The 16,302-nt window shown below is 39.8% G+C and overlaps 6 protein-coding genes across 6 annotated transcripts; 1 reads left to right on the top strand and 5 right to left on the bottom strand.

Annotated features, from left to right (window-relative positions):
* Positions 1-650: 650 nt before the first annotated feature.
* Positions 651-1,379, bottom strand: PKNH_0717700 (pyridoxal phosphate homeostasis protein, putative; the record flags this gene model as incomplete). Its single annotated transcript, XM_002258432.1, has 1 exon — positions 651-1,379. One exon carries the CDS (start codon positions 1,377-1,379, stop codon positions 651-653), a length of 729 nt encoding a protein of 242 aa, XP_002258468.1.
* A 697-nt stretch (positions 1,380-2,076) lies between these two features.
* PKNH_0717600 (dolichyl-diphosphooligosaccharide--protein glycosyltransferase subunit WBP1, putative) lies at positions 2,077-3,576 on the bottom strand (the record flags this gene model as incomplete). The annotated part of the gene is made up of 1 exon (XM_002258431.1): positions 2,077-3,576. The coding sequence occupies one exon, from the start codon at positions 3,574-3,576 to the stop codon at positions 2,077-2,079; it is 1,500 nt and encodes a 499-aa protein (XP_002258467.1).
* A 1,053-nt stretch (positions 3,577-4,629) lies between these two features.
* PKNH_0717500 (major facilitator superfamily domain-containing protein, putative) lies at positions 4,630-6,030 on the bottom strand (the record flags this gene model as incomplete). The annotated part of the gene is made up of 1 exon (XM_002258430.1): positions 4,630-6,030. The coding sequence occupies one exon, from the start codon at positions 6,028-6,030 to the stop codon at positions 4,630-4,632; it is 1,401 nt and encodes a 466-aa protein (XP_002258466.1).
* Positions 6,031-6,924: 894 nt separating this feature from the next.
* Positions 6,925-8,885, bottom strand: PKNH_0717400 (protein disulfide isomerase, putative; the record flags this gene model as incomplete). The annotated part of the gene is made up of 3 exons (XM_039113933.1): positions 6,925-7,028; positions 7,252-7,768; positions 7,947-8,885. 3 exons carry the CDS (start codon positions 8,883-8,885, stop codon positions 6,925-6,927), a joined length of 1,560 nt encoding a protein of 519 aa, XP_038969571.1.
* Positions 8,886-10,597: 1,712 nt separating this feature from the next.
* On the bottom strand, positions 10,598-11,452 carry PKNH_0717300 (uncharacterized protein; the record flags this gene model as incomplete). Its single annotated transcript, XM_002258428.1, has 3 exons — positions 10,598-10,963; positions 11,061-11,206; positions 11,338-11,452. 3 exons carry the CDS (start codon positions 11,450-11,452, stop codon positions 10,598-10,600), a joined length of 627 nt encoding a protein of 208 aa, XP_002258464.1.
* Positions 11,453-14,576: 3,124 nt separating this feature from the next.
* PKNH_0717200 (PPPDE peptidase, putative) lies at positions 14,577-15,611 on the top strand (the record flags this gene model as incomplete). Its single annotated transcript, XM_002258427.1, has 2 exons — positions 14,577-14,643; positions 14,785-15,611. 2 exons carry the CDS (start codon positions 14,577-14,579, stop codon positions 15,609-15,611), a joined length of 894 nt encoding a protein of 297 aa, XP_002258463.1.
* Positions 15,612-16,302: the final 691 nt, after the last annotated feature.

Raw genomic sequence — 16,302 nt, 5'->3', positions numbered from 1 at the left:
GTGATATTTCCTTTGCGGCAGATCAGCTAATATATATTACCGCGTGGCGTTACTGAAGCTAAACATAGTAGTACGCCTAAATGTAGCCTCTTTTTTGTTTTGCTTGCGCACCTGAAGTGATTGTTATGCGCATGCCGTTTTTAAGTGTACACATACGTGGATATGTACGTACGTGTTCTATTCACCCATCTGCACGTGCTATCTCTTTTTTTTTTTTCTTCTTTTCTTTTCTTTTTTTTTTTTTTTTGTTCGAAGAATCGTATTTCACCAATTTTATCACGCAAGCGTGTATCCTAACTACCATTTGGTACCTTTTTTTTAATTTTAAGCCAATTTCGTTGAACAAAAATAAAATATAGACAAGGTTACTAAATTTATGTGCATTCGAAAGTGAGAAATAGGATGGACGAGTATAGGAAAATAAGTGATCTTCTAATTTTCATCAAGCACTTGCACACATGCGTGTCCTCCTTTCCTTTTTTTATTATGTACACAGTGTGTAACTAGCTATTATTCTTAAAAAAAAAAAAAAAAAAAAAAAAAAAAAAGTATGAACGACTGGTCAGGTGAAAAAAGAGAGAGAGAGAAAAAAAAAAAAAATAGCAATAATGTAGATTGTGTAAATTATGTAGATGATGATGTGTGACGAGCTAGCCAAAAATGGCGCTTCCAATTCTGAGCTGCGTTGTTCGGTGCTTAATGGCTAGTTCGAGGTCGCCGGACATGCCCATGCTCATGTGAAATTTTCTATCACGAAAGTAATCACGAATAACTGCATTACTTAGAAGTCTACTCTTTATATCATTCAATATTACGAAGGAGTTTTCCCTATTGGCAATTTCTAAGGAGGAAATTGTCATGAGTCCCTTAAAAATTAGAAATTCACAATTGTTGATAATGTACAGAATGGTGCTTTCAATGTCATCATAGTTGTTATGTCCAATGCCTGTTTTGTTCGGGTCGTCTGTTGTTTTAATTTGCATAAGCACACGTATTTTTTTTGCCTGGTTACTGCTTCTCTGTTCAGTTTCGTTTATACTTTTTAAATAATTATTTAACATGATGGCTTTTTTTTGTTTATCTAGAGTTTCCACCATATGGAGGTTTTTTAAATTTGCCAAGACTTTGCATTTCTTTGATTGGAGGTTTCCTATGAAATGCCACTTTATGGTATCTGGAAGCTTCTTCGCCTTTTCCTCCAAGGCTTCAAGAGAATTCTCGCCAAAGTGGTACTTCTTGTCATACGCGTGAATGTTATTTATTTCTTCACTGCCTACATATTTGGTAACAATTAGTATCTTCGGCGGAACAACACCGCAGTTGTCACAAATGGACTTTATTTTATTTTCAATCTCTTTTAGGTTATTAATATACTTCATCTTGTATTCCGTTTTTTAACGTGATGGGGTGATTTCATTGGACGGGTTGGGGATTCCTTCTTATCTGCTACACTTTTCTTGTTGTAATTCTTTCTGTCGGGGAGGGGTGGTCTATGCTCTCGTTATGGAGTGCCCACCGTGTGAAGAATTCCCACTATACTATTTTGGCTACTCCTCTAATACAGTAAGAAAATGGAAACGCATAAGAAAACATAGTGTACGTAGAACGTGCATCATCATGGTATAAGTCTCCCCTTTCGATTGGGAACTTTTGGGAGGGAAGTTATTCCTCACGCGGATGGTGGAAGGGAATTATTCGGTAGCACTTTTTCATGTTATTTAATTCTTTTTTTTTTTTTTTTTTTCCCTAGAAAAGGGCCTCTCCTACCGATGCCTTTTTTGAGGGCTTGCCAGTTTGTTCTCTCCGAGTTCGCACAAATAAATTGCCGTTTTATTTTTCACCCCCGTTGATCAAAACGACAACGAATTGGTCACACGCGCGTTGCAATGCGGAGGGGGGGGAAAAAATAAAATAAAATAAAATACAAACATAATCATAAGCATATAAACATAGGAACATAATTGTATGCGTATTCATACATGTATAGGTACACGTAAACAAAATAGAGCAATCGTGGGGATGATCCCAACGGGTTTATAATGCATGCTTCGGCGGAAAGGGGGCCACATCACACCGCTAGTCCATTTTTTCCTTGCCGTGGCCCTGTCCACCGCGATCTTCAGCTGGCCCTCTGGAATCGTCAAACATAATGACCAATATGAAAAGAAAAAAACAAAAAAGAGAAAGATAAATGTACGTATAAAACGGGTAAAACTCAAAGTGTACTTTTTTGTTTTTATCATAATGCAGTGGAGATCGAACGGGAAGGAAAAAATGCAAATTTAAAACGTTGTAGCCTTTTCTGCGGAAATATATTTTTATTTTATACACACCATGTTCCTTTGGCAAATGGAAACTTTTGTAATACGTTGGACTCTCTGCATTTTTGTAAAAGTTTAAAAAATCTCTTCTGTGAATTTGCATTTTGACGAGTTCGTACTGAATGTCTCTTCGTTTCAGGGGGACCCAGAAGTTCCTCTTCAGTTCGTAGAGGTCGATCGACAGGTGAATAAAATCGTTAGGGAAAAATGGAGTGGCTCCTATGAGCTTTTCTCCAAACAAATCACCAGCTGTGTAATCCTTTTTGTCTCCATCTTTGTACAGTTTAAATTTATCGTACCGGATGATGCCGCTTTTTTTAAAATTCCACGCAACTACCTCTTGAGCGAATTTTTTATTTTCTCCATTTGTGTGAAAAAAAATATCTGAGAAAATCTCACTTGATGATGAGAAAACGCATCGTGAGTTATTGTCCCACTGATTAGAAGATACTAAGGATAAGTTGGTCCCCTGTTTTGCCTTTTTCATAACATTTCCATTTTGATCGTACACCAGACATGTCTGTGTGCAAGTTACCACTTCGAGAATGTTCTTTGTTTTCCCCATCATGACATGTGCTGTCCCTTGGTAGAGCAAAAATTTTTTTTTTTTACCCCCAGAAGGGTTATCAACGATTGGTGTATCTCGTATTATTTCTCCTGTGTAAAAAGCGTACCCCTGGTTGATTCTCCCCTCAGGCATTTCCACTCCCTTCTGTGATGCCTTTCCAAAGGGATCCTTCACGTAGGATCCACCTCCATACACCTGAATATGCAGTTGTGTTAATAACTGAATCCCGCTTTTGCCGTTTACACTATTGAGACTTAAAAAAACGTTTTTCTTCTTTTCCCTGAAGCTGTTCACATACTTGGTGGTTAGAGATTCTACCACTTGGTCGTCCAAGACATCCAAGATGATTACCAATCCGTCGTAGATGGCGGGGTCCTCGGGCAACATCGCATCACTGTCACCATCACCCCCGAGGTGAACACACTTCCCTATATGATGACCCTCCTCCCCGTTCAGCATGCGCAAAAACTCTCCATGTGTTGCTGACAAATTTGGTATGTTACTCACCAGTACGACTTTACTCCCCTCATATTTTTTTATTTTGTTTGGTAACGACCCTATAATGGACTCTCTATCAAAGGGAACCCTTTCCAGTTTGATACTTTCACACCGGAATCTTTGTACACTAATAAGGAGAAAAAGGATGAGGATTGGGAGAATCACCCTCTTCTTCTTCTTCTTCTCCATTGGCTACCACAGTATAAACTCCACGATGAACCCAAAAGAGAAGCAAAGGTGTAGCTGCAATTTGTTGGCGACATGCTTAGGTATACATATTTCAGGGGCATGGTCTTGCACTGGTAGGAAATTTGCGGCCAAACAAGGAGAAAAAAAAAAAAAAAAAAAAAAACTTCTCCTCCTTCCCCCCATATAAATGGGTGATAGTTGGACCTGCCTGTTGTGCTGGACTAACCAAACTGGGCACTTTTAATGTTTTTTTTCCCCCTTCCCTTTTTCCTTTTTTCCTCTAATAAATGAGCAGGAGCACCCCGTACCAATTTAGGTCGTAAATCTACAATGATGAATTTCCTCTATCACATAGGAGATGTCCCGAAAAATATAGCCCCCCGTAGCATTTTTTTTTTTTTTTTCTCCACTCATGGTGATAGCCAGGGGATGTACACTTCGGAGAGTCCACTCTCCCTACACGATAATCATGTTCGGAGCTAATTACTTACATCACGAATTTTTATTAAAAAGAAAGTTATATATAAAAAAAGGTCTTGATCAAGGGTAAGTGCCCCCATGGAAGGGAGAAACACACTAACGTAATTGGAGGAGATACACATGCAAATTTTTATAAAGGAGGTATGTAAAATTAACGTTAAGGAAAAAATAAAAAAAATGGAGACAACAAAAGGGGAAGGGGGAAGGAATGATGGCGCTTCCGCGTGACAATTCCTATGAGGATCCGCCCGGAAATGGAAAAAAAAAAAAAAAAAAAAAAAAACTACGCACATGTGCTTACGTGTACTTATGTGTGCTTATGTATGCACCGTAATAACCTGATAAACAACATTCTCGGTGAATGATCTCTTGGTGAACGTTTTCCGTTCTGTCTCAAACGGGACATGGTCCTTGTGATAACTTTACTCCACTCATTCTTCAAATTTGTTCCGTCGAGTGGATTGCATTCACACGTGTAGCTATCGCACATGTAGCTATCGTTCTGTGGGTATTGACATATCACCCCGTCGACACGTTACCACTTTGAGACAGCCACCCGTAGCGGTCTCCCGACTAGTCCTCCATGGAGGGGTGCCTGGCGATGGTGACCCTCTCATCCTTGTAGCACCTGCTGAAGGAGACGATGGACACGAACAGGGAAATCAGGCAGAGGATGAAAAGGTAGGAGTAGTACCTAGTACTTATAAACTCAAGTAACACAGAAATGAGAAAGGCACCAAGGAAAAGAGAGTAGTAGGAAAAAAAAGCACCCACAACTTTACACTCCTTGGGAAATAAATCAAATACATGGGTCCAAATCATATGTCCAAACCCTAAGGATAATCCAACAAAATACGAAGATATAGAAATAATTAAAAGAATTTTGTGAATAAGGTTTGTAAAGTCAAGGAAATAGGATCCAACTAAACATGCTGCTGAAATTGCTTGTATGACCAACCCAGTAATTAACAAATCCTTCTTGCCATATGTCTGAATTAATCTTGTAGAGACGATGGAGCTAATAAAGTAAAGGAAGACGAAGGCAACTGATACAAAGGTGTTAGCCATAGTACTTGAAAAAGCCTTGAAAAATAAGAATACAGCATTGAAAAATAAAAAGGATCCATTAAGAGAGTAGAGAAAACAGAGCATCATGCCTACAAAGGAAGTCTTGCGTAATAATTCGTTTTGAAAAAAATTCACCATTGTTAAATCCTTTCCTAGTAGACTCACTTCCTTCGTTTTTTCATTCTTGTGATATTCTTCCTTTTCGTCAAATTCTTTTATATTCATTCTGGTTTTCAATTTATCGAACTTTTTAAATTTCTTCGATTCGTACAAATGTAGAGGTGTGTCCATTGTGAAGGTGAACGAGAACAAAAGCAAGGATACCACACTGATGATTAAGGGCAGTGCTAAGTGCAGCTTGTATAACACAGTCAACACCCAGTATGTCGTCTTCGGGTTTGAAAAACGCATATTCGCATACATAGCTCCAAAAATATAACTAATCAATAATCCCAGTGCGAAAAATACCTGAATGTAGAACCCATAGAATTTCTGATGATCCTTTGGTGTGTACTCTAAAATATAACAAGATGCAGTCACCACAGATCCTCCAATGGCTAGTCCAAAAAACGCTTGAGAAAATAAAAATATTATTATATGAGGAGAACTATATATGGTTAATAAGCTTCCAATAATGTAGAGGTAGTGTACACCCATGAGACCCTTTCTTCTGTTGGAACTTCTAAAGTAGAGAGAAAAGAGACACCCGAAAAAGGCGCTCATGTACAGCGTGAAGTAGAAGGTTGCAAAGTACCATCTCTCTTTGTCGCACTTGATGCTTCCTTCTGGGCATATCTTGAAATCCCTCAAGAGCATCATTCTCGCTAGGTTCGTCGCAGACAGGCACAGCCCACAGTTCAGGATCGCCAGACAGGCGTTGCTGATTAGCGTAGTCAAGTACAACATTTTGGAAATCCAATAGGAGGGGGGGGATGGAAAAAGGAAGGAGATTTCTTCGTTACTTGGCGTCTTCTCAGCTTGACAACGTTAAGTCTCTTTTGCGAGCGCCTCTTTGTTCGACCACCTCTTTGTTCGATCACCTCTCTGCGCTCGATCGTTTGGCGAACTCGCCGATTAACTATCTACTCAACCGGATGGTTTACTCAGTGATTAATTCTCCCTTTTTGCGAAGTTCTCTCCTCCTGTGTACCACTTTTTGGACATGAAAAAAAAAAAAAAAAAAAAAAGCAGAGCAGAGCAGGAAAAATGATTCAGCAGAGACTGTATATTTGGGGACAAATATTGTACTACGTTAAAAAGGCAAAATCAAGTTAGCGTGCAGGAAAAAATGTGTAAATGGGTATAACAAATTCACAAAAAGTTGTGAAAAAAAAAAAAATAATATAATAAAATAAAATATAAACGTACGTGTGCAGGTCCTTGTATATGTAGCTGCACACATGCGAAAACACACCTCTGCCAAATGTTGCAACAACAAAATGAGTCTTCGAAAAATGAGCACAGAAAAACGTGGCTTGTGCGAAATCTGCAAAAACAAGCACAGCCAGGAGTAAAAGGGTCAAAAAAATTGGTCATCGCAGTTCCAGACAATGCATGCGTTGAGTGAAAATTATTTTTTTTTTTTCTCCAGGGGGGTACGTCGCATGGGGTTAATTTGGGGAAGAAAAAGAGAAAAAAAGAAGAGAAAAAAAAAAGGGGGGGAATGGGAAAAATGGGAAAAATAAAAAGAAGAAAATTTGAAAAAAAAAGTAAAAAAGCTAGCCCTAAAAATGGCAAGAAAAACTTGCAGCCGACGTGGTGAGAAAAATCAGGAGAGGGCCCACTTCTGTATGGTCTACTTCACAGGTCCTCCTCGACTTCCAACAACTCGTCCACTATATCGATTAAAGTGTCCAACTTGAGGGGGAAGAGAAGAAATTTTTTCCTTTTCAGTTTGTTTGAACCTGCGCATGGAGAGGGGAGGAGGAAGAAACAGATGGAGAAATGCAGTAAAAAGGAGTAAAATGAGGGAAGGAAGCACAACAATGCTTCGGTTCGCGCTTCACATTTTGCTTGTTTGAATGACGAAAGAATGTCGCTGGGCCATCATATGACCCCCTCTGTCAGTGTGTGAAAACACAAAATCACGCCTGTCGTGTCTCCTTCTGCTACCACCCCCTGTCTCACCTGTGGGGTAAATGGCCACGCTGGGGTAAAAATCAACGGTCTCATCAGTCATGTCATTTAACTTGGCATCCATGGTGGCCACTAGAACATTTTTATATTTATTTTCCAAATGAAAAAAGTTGGACACACGAGACCAGAAAGAAAAAAGGGGTTTGCATTCTTTGCATCCCTCTACATGATAAAAAAGTAAAACGATTTTTTCTGGATCTAACACAAATGTATCGAAATTATTGGCACATACAATTTGGTATTTCTCTTGTTCTCTTCTTTTTACTTCCTTTTCTGATTTTTTTATTTTAGCAAGTTGGTTCTCATAAAATTCGGAAATAACATGGGAAAGTTGTTCTGCGTTTATTTTCTCGCTCTCCAAGTGCTTCATGTATTTCTTGGGCCTCAGTAAACCGAATAGGACATCCACCGTCGCGTCCCTATAGTCCACCACGAGGATAAAATTGCCGCTCTTGACCGTACCCAGCAATTCGGCTACTTCTTCGCTCTTCGGGAAGACGAACCGGAGCTGTGGAGAGGTGGCAGGGTGGTAACGTATGGAAGAAGTGGTAACGTGTCGACGGGGTGCTATGTCAATGCCTACAGAACGATAGCTACATATGTGATAGCTATACGTGCGATAGCTATACGTGTGATAGCTATACGTGCGATAGCTACACGTGTGAATGTAATCCACTCGACCTTACCTGCGGGTGATGCTCCCGTATTACGGGGGCCAACTCCACGTACAGCGCGTCGGAGTAGTGCCCAAAGTTACTATACAGGTAGACATAAATTTCTCCCTTCTGAGCCTTGTATAAGGACCTCTTATAATTGATAATCACGGGGAATTGCGCCATGTACTCACTGGCGAATTTAAGGATATCACTAGACACCCAAACGTTCTTGTCCGGCTTATATACATCCTTATACTTTGTGTTGCCATCTGGAATGGTAGCCCCTGGTCCGTTGCTTATTTCAATTTTTGCTTCAGTCTCCAGATCGATGTACACCATCCCCACGGATAAATTAGGTAGTGAGTGTGTTTCACCAAAATGAAAAAACTTATGAACATTATCAGAATTCTTTACACAAAAAGCAATAATACTGGCATACCCTTTTTTCTTCTGCATTTCCACATATTTTTCAACATGGTCTTTCTCCATCATTTCTATAGATGGCATGGGAAGTAATTTAAACCATTCTATAATATTTTCCTTTGTATATTTTTTCCCAAACGTATATCCTTTTTCTGGATCAAAATCTTTAAAGGTTAAAATTGTGGGGACATTTTTGATGTCAAAATTCTCTGCCGTTTTTTTTAGTGGAATTGTATCTACATAGACGAATGCTATTTCTTCACTGGCTAACTCATTTGATGCCAAGACGAATTCTTTGTATACATCTTTGCATGCTGCTTCCTTGTTGTTGCAAAACAGAGCTATACAATTAGGTGTGTGCTGACTGTATATTTGTAACTCTACCTCGTGGGTTAGGTGCTTCACATTTTTGGCCTCTTCATCTGTAACGCCTTCCCAAGCCGAGCCCTTCACAAAGGAGTAGTAGCCAAAATAAAGGAAGAGAAAAACAGACAAAGCCCTCCAAAGGGGGGCGTACAATATGCGTCCCGTACCCTTCTCTGCCATGATGTTCGAAGGAACTGTCCTTGTAGCTACTTAGAGATTGTTTTCCTTCCTCGCGCAACTACACATGAGTGAGCCTGTGTACACACGTGTACATATATTTGTGTGTATATATTTTTTTTTTTCTGTACTTATGTGTGCTCGGCTTCTTATAGGCACATTTTTATATTTGTATTTGCACGCGCCACCGATACTGTCCTTCGAAGTTTTGCGCAAAAACCTACAAAGAGAGTCAAGCTCCGCAGGGGAAACACACACACGAAAACAAAAATATAAAAAAAAAAAAAATAAAAACAGCAATTGCTACAATCAGACTAACTCAACCCCACCACGAGGTTTAAAAAAAGAAAAAAATATATATAGGTAGGGACGAGCAAGATACGGAACAACCAAAAAAAGGAGAAATGCAAAAGGGTGTTATCATAAAGGTATAAAGGTGTGGGAAAAGAAAAAAAGGAAATAAAAAATAAAAATAAAATAATAAAATAAAAATTTAAAAAAAAAAATCACCCATGTGAGCGAAGGTGTTCTTACTCAGCTGGAATAGCTTCATTTAGCATCACACGGTGATGCGCAAAGGAGAAGCAAATGGCAGGAGAAAGGAGGCCGAAATTGGAACATAACGACACCCCAAATGGAACTCCACATGGAATTCGTGTGGCTATTCAAATGGCACTCATCTGGTTACCCCTAGTAAAACTCACTCAAGGGGGAGGTCCCAAATGGAGAGAAACCAATTCGGCGGTGTGGCAAAAAAAAGTACACACAAAGGGATGCAATTTAAGCATGAGGAAAAGTTATGCGCGCTTCATCACCGCTACACTTCATCGATCCACCGCTGCACCACCCTACCGCATAGGAACAAAAGACACCTCAGCCAGGTTCACCGAGCCGATATACTCTCAATTTTTTTTTTTTTTTTTGCATAACCGCTTGGGCAAGTGTGCGAACCTTGGTATGTCGATCGACTGCACCTTTTCACACACCTTGCTTGGCTGGAGTTCCGCGCTAACAGTGGCAGAAGAGGCCTAACTCTCCCGAAGTGATTTCCTCGGATGTGAATCCCTCCCATAGGTAGCTTCATCCCCAGTGATGTTTTTATATATATATATATATATATTTTTTTTTTAAAATATTTGAGCCCCTTAAAGGAAGGGGGTCTACCGTTTTACAATTCAATTTAGCACTTTTCACGAATCAAAAAAAAGGAAAAAGAAAAATAAAATAAATAATAAAAGGAAGTGGCATAAAATAAGAGCAGCACTCGAATGAACAGTAAAAAATTGCAAAGGTGAAAAAAATCAAAGAAACACAAAACGTAACGCAGGGCGATACGCTTGTAATGTAGAGGGAAATACTCACATGCACAGAAGAGGGGAGAGAGAAGTATATTTGCTCACTTCAAAGACGCATTTTATACATCTCTCGGGTGTAATGCGAGTCGTTTTATGTACTGCCCATTTATATCAGGCCCCACCCAATATGCCAGTATATACTCAATGCAGACATGTTGCACACTCATCCCCAACTCTATCTGTCTGCATGTGCGAAGAGAAGCGACCTATACCAAGCTGTAGTAGGCACTAGAAAAAAAAAGAAAAAAATAATAAAAAATAGGAACCACCTTGACTCCAAGATTAATATAGCCCTGTCTGCGATGATCCTTTCCCATTTCTGAAAAAAGTAAAAGCTCCTCATGCGAGCATATATCCCAATTAGAAGGAAGACTCCTTTTTATTCAAGGAGTACACATTATTCCTGTAGTCCCATCGTAGAATTCCCTTTTCTCCTTCATCCCTTCCACTGCAAATGTGTAGGAGCTGTGCCTCGCGCCCATCAGAACCAATAACGATTAAGCAGGGAACATCACTTCTTGGCCCAGATCCATAGAAGGGGACTTCGTATGGGTTCATCACGCGGAAATGTTTCTTCAGAATATCCGTTAAGGGGTCAGCTATGTCGATGTACAGCCATGGCATGTGCTTCTTGTGGTCTTCGAACGAGGTCCTGTCTGGGTCTGTACTCACAAAAATTACTTCAATTTTCTGGCTAGCTCCTGCCTCGTTGATGGTTTTGTAGTACTAAGGGGGGAAGGGGGATCAAAAAGGAAATGAAATGGTAAGGTGAAGACCAAGTGTCACCACTCTTCTTTGCACCACATGTGAAACAAAAATTTACCTGCTGCAGAAACGGAAGGAATGCCCTACACTTGGGGTCACTCCCGTTCGAAAAGAACAAAGCTACTGACTTTCCAACCAAGTGCTTCTCACTGACCACAGTATTGTTTATATTTTTTAATGACCCTTCAGGAAAAAGTATCAGATCTGCAAATTGGGGGGGGGGACATGTCGTACTGAGGCTTTTCACACACAAGAGAGTAGTCAATCGTACGTGTATATCTCTATGCACACACGGTGGAGACCGAGAAATTTTTTTTTCTCTCTCTTTCACTTACCCATTTCCCGGTAATCGATAGCCGCGCTGACGCTCTCCAACTTCGTGTTCTCAACATCCTCCGTGGTTCGCCTCTTTTCCGCTTGGTATGGGGAGTTGAAGTTCGTGCAGGCCATTTTGAAGGAACGCAAAATCAACAAATGTTAAGAAGGTCGGAAATGAAAAAAACAAACAAAAAAAAAAAAAAAAAAAGGTAAATAAAAAAAGACCTCCGATAACTTTACAAAGGATGAATCGAAAAAGTCAATCTTGAGAAAAGTGGTTTGAGTGTGACGTGGCTTGAATTATGGGGAGAGGCGGTCTTCTTCCAGCGTATGTATATTATCGCAGACGAAAAAAAGGGAAAAATAAGAAACCTTTTCTTTCTTCCTTTTGGACAAAAAATTGGAGAAAATTGTGAAGTTTCTGGTATGGAGAAGGGAGAGTCTTCAAGTTGAGTAGCCTCTCTTTGGGGTAGAAGTGTGACGATATGGTTCATGTAGTTTCTACTTTTGTTTGGCGCAGGTTTCGTGTAAACTTGATACGTGTTTTTGGCGTTATCTTTATGTACGTTTTGTATTAAAATGGTGTAAGGTTGGTTGTAAAGTTGGAATATGCTTGCAGTATGCTGCTACATGTTTGGTGTAAGTTTTTCCTTATATTAGTTTTTGTTTGGTGTAAGTTTTTCCTTATATTAGTTTTTGTTTGGTGTAGATTTGGTTGTACTGAAAAAAAAATTTTGGAAGTTTTTTAAAAGTTTGGTTAAAATATTTTTAAAATAGTTTTTAAATTATTTTTAAATTTATTTTTAAAACATATTTGCCAAATACTTGTTGCAAGCTTTTTGCAAATTTTTGATTAGCTTTTCTTGATCCTTTTTTAAGTTTTTTTTTTTTTTTCCCTTCGAGCGTTCATGCATAAGCGGCTTTTTCTGACTTCCTGTAGTCTCTTCCTACAAAGTTGCCTCCTCAAACCGTTGCAGAATTTAACAATTGTCTACACCTGTTTAGAAAAGACAACCCATTTCCGTCTTTTTCTTTTTTTTTTTTTTTTTTTTAACTAGCCATTTTGATTCATTTACCAATTTACAACAATTACAAGCTAAAACAAGGACAGACATTTTTTGCAAATGTGAAAGAGAAATATATGAACAGTGCATGTAAAATAGCTCTCTGTTATTCTCATAATTCATGCATATGTGCATGCACTTTTTAAGCAACGCCGCAGGAGAGCTGACATGTGCAGGCGATTGAGGTCCTTTTGCGCGCGCTAAATAGCTAGCCATTAAAAGAAAAGCAGTTCTTGCATTCTTCTAGCAGTCATTTGCACGGACAGACAAATAAAAAAAGGCCACCTAAAAGCACACATGCGTGTGTACCATTTGTAGTGTACTAAAATTTTTTTTTTCTTCTTTACATGCACATAACTTCAAATGTGCGGCTTCTCCATGCAGGCGTTAGAACACTTAACGGTTGCATCCTTTTAGGACACCTTAAAAATGGGGTCTCCCACTTTCGACGCAAATTTAACGAGAACACGTGTGCAGGGGAAGCCACTTGGCCTAGACGCCTTTCGCAAAGTTGCAGACGTACGGATTCTCGCAAAATTGCCCACGTGTAGCGCTTCTCAAGGCAACCATTTTGATTTTTCCCTCTTTATGTGCTAAACAAATTGCAGGTAGGTAGGAACTGCGGAATGCGTCCATGATGAAAAGCACGCATGGTAGGTATACCTATCCCATTCCTCCACTTCGAATCGTCTGCTCGTTAGTATTTTTTTTCTTTTCTTTCTTTTTTTTTTTTTTTTTTTTCTTATTTTTGTCCGAATAGGGCAATATTAACTAAGTGTTAAGTGGGATAAATGGTGGTTTCCCCTTGAAGTGTGGAACCTTACCCAAAGAGTTCCCCTAGGAGCATTATTGCCCTTTTTCCTCCCACGTGCCCTTTGTATTGGAATAATAACGCTCTTTAGTAAGGGTGCCTCTCCACGCCGTTTCCCCCCCCCCCTCCCTACGTTGGCAGCGACCTACGTGTACCTTCTATCACCGCGTACAATGAGCAATCACTTTGTAGTTCCACAGACGTAAAGAATCAGATTTTAAAATATAAACACATTTGCAAAGGAAATAATTCTTTGTTATATTCGAAATCATCCTTTCAAATTAGGATTCACCCTTTTGGGTGATTTTTTTTACTACACTTGTTTGGCAAAAGAAGCAAACAAAAAAAAAAAGTTACCATGCATTAGTTCTCGTACGCGTACCTCTGTGTGGTTAAGATATCGCACTGCTAATTTGGGGAAGATTGGAAAATGGGCCAGAAGGAATTTCCCTAATTTACATAGGCATGAAAATAAAAAGTGGCTCCGTGCCAAGGTATTTAGGGCCCCCAACTAACGGGGGCAATATTCTACATGGGGCCAAAAAAAATAAGACAGAAGTAGGTGGACCCAGCTGAGGAAAGTGCAAACATATCCGTTTACGTGTATACACATGCAGCTATACACGTGTGTATAGTCTTCCTTCGCACATCCGAACCACTCCGTGGGATAAAAAAAAAAAAAAAAAAAAAAAAAAACGGAAAAGGAGGCAATAACTAGAAAAGGCAAAAAGGTAGCATATAAAAATGGCAAAAAAACAGAAAAAAAAAAAAAATTTTTTTTTCACCTTGAAGAAACAGCGGAAGCGAAACTCCGGGTGTAAAACTCGTCACATAACCATTTCACATTTCCTCAAACTGCGTTTGCGAAGGAGGCGCGATTAACGACATCCACGCTAGTAGTAATTTGTACGAAGGAAATTCTTTCCTCCACACCCTCCTCCATTGTTCATGATAATTGTTTTGTTTTGTTTTTTTTTTTCCTTTTTAACAGAAAAATGTTAACCTTTTAACTGTGAAAAAATCTGAATGATGGGCAAAGTTACCACGGAAAAGGTGGGGAAAAAAAAAAAAAAAAAAAAAATCCTCTGTGTGCATATCTTTTTTTTCCTTTTTTTTATTTTTTTTTTTTTTTCCTTGAACTGTTTTAGTAAAATTGTTCCATTACCTCGTTTGTAATTAATTCAGTGGATAATAGAAAAATGCATAAAATAGGACAATTACTTTAGCTCACCGTTATTATGTTTTGCTATGTTCCTTCTTCTGCTCTTCTCCCCTCTTAACCATTTATTCTCCAATTATTTCGCCATAGCAGCAAAGTGCATGCGTCCACATGCCCGCTCCAAATTAGCTACAACAGACCAGTGCACAGTGCAAAATCTAAATGAATATCTGGCTACACACTTACACTCTAGACGTTCCCTTTTTTCTGAAAAATGTGCGCCACACAGGTGAGTTGCTAGTCTTCGGTGTCTTTCCAATGTGTGGAAAGCTGTTGCGAAATAGTGCGTACACACACCTTGATTTATTGGCTCTATCCGCTTTATCCGATATGTTTCCCTCAACCCACCCACCCACTCCTCTGTTCCCAGGAATCGAAGTCTTCGGGAGCGAGTACACCTTCTCCATGGACGGAATCACCACATGCAAGCCGAAGAGGTCGACCATAGGGAAATACTGCAAGAGCTACGAACTGACCTTCGTGGAAATAACATACGCCCAATTTGCTGAAATTCTAAATGCCCTTGGAAAGATATACAGACCTAACACATACAACTTCGTGTGCAAAAACTGCAACCACTTTTGCGATGACTTGTTTGAATTGCTCAGTGGAAAGAGATTGTTTCATACATTTATGATTTATTCTCGTTTGGGAAAATTGTTCGGAAGCTTTAAGAACCTGGCCTTATGTGGGTACATCGACTCCATGGAGCTTTCCGGCAATGACAAGGAGATGTACGTCTATGCGCTCAAACTGTCCAAGTCGATCATACGACGGAATAGGAATGCGCCCATCGGGGTTACGAGCAAATCACACAAAAGCTTCCCTACTGCCTTACCTTCCGGCTTGACGGCCAATTTGGCTGGCAATTTGGCGGGCAATTCGACGGGCAATTCGACGAACAGCCTGCTCAGCAACTTGCCCCCCTGCCTAACGAGTGGCTTTCCTCCCCTCCATTTCAACAGACAAAGCGACGACTATTGCAACCGCTTCTGTAGCCCGTCTTCCATATATGTCATCCCGTATTCCCCCTACGAGAATGACTCCTGCATTGTCCAAAATGTCTCCTATGGTGAGAATACCTTTAGCGGCCCCATGGACAGTTTACCTGATGAGGCGAACAAGGGATTTTTCCCTAACGGCCAATTCAGAACTGTTTATTCGATTAGCACGAATGACAGCTTTTCAATGGCATGATGGGGGCAAATATACAATAACATAATGGTGCGTATTTTTCCGAAGGCATGACACACACTCCTCCGTTAGAAGATCCCAATGGGAATGACCGATTGCATACTTTTCTGGGAGGTACTTTCACTTTCGCTCGTTTTTCCTTCCTGGGGTCAAATTGCAACATGCGCTCCCTGCATGCCAAAACATTTTTTTTTTTTTTTTTTTTTTTAATTCAACAATTTGACACATAAACAGTGCACACCACGTAAGTCAGTTTGCGCTCCCACAGAATGTACTTAGCGCTTGGAGGAACTTATCCTCCCGCCTTCGTTTTATAAGGATAACTTAAAAATGGAAAATCTTTAAAAATAGCGCAGCACCTAGCATGAAAACATATACACATATGTACCAAGTCGATGTTCACGCATACAAAAACAGGCCCACCTAGGGAGATGCACACACACGTCACGTGCGCTGGTAGATTGGTAAGTAAAAGTGCAGGTCACACAGTTGATAATGGTGTAGGGGGTGCGCGGCGTGCACGTGCGTGGGTACAAATACATGGGCTATTTAAAAAAAATAATAATAATAAAACACATATATATAGTTATATACATATACAGGGGACCACTTTGTACTGTCACTAAAACGCCAAAGTGCTCCATTCAGGTGCGCACAGCATTCACAAGGGGTACAAATAGGGGGTTGTTTGTTA

Source organism: Plasmodium knowlesi (assembly GCF_000006355.2).
Source record: "Plasmodium knowlesi strain H genome assembly, chromosome: 7".
Classification (NCBI taxonomy): domain Eukaryota; phylum Apicomplexa; class Aconoidasida; order Haemosporida; family Plasmodiidae; genus Plasmodium; species Plasmodium knowlesi.
This window is presented reverse-complemented; position numbering and strand designations above follow the sequence as displayed.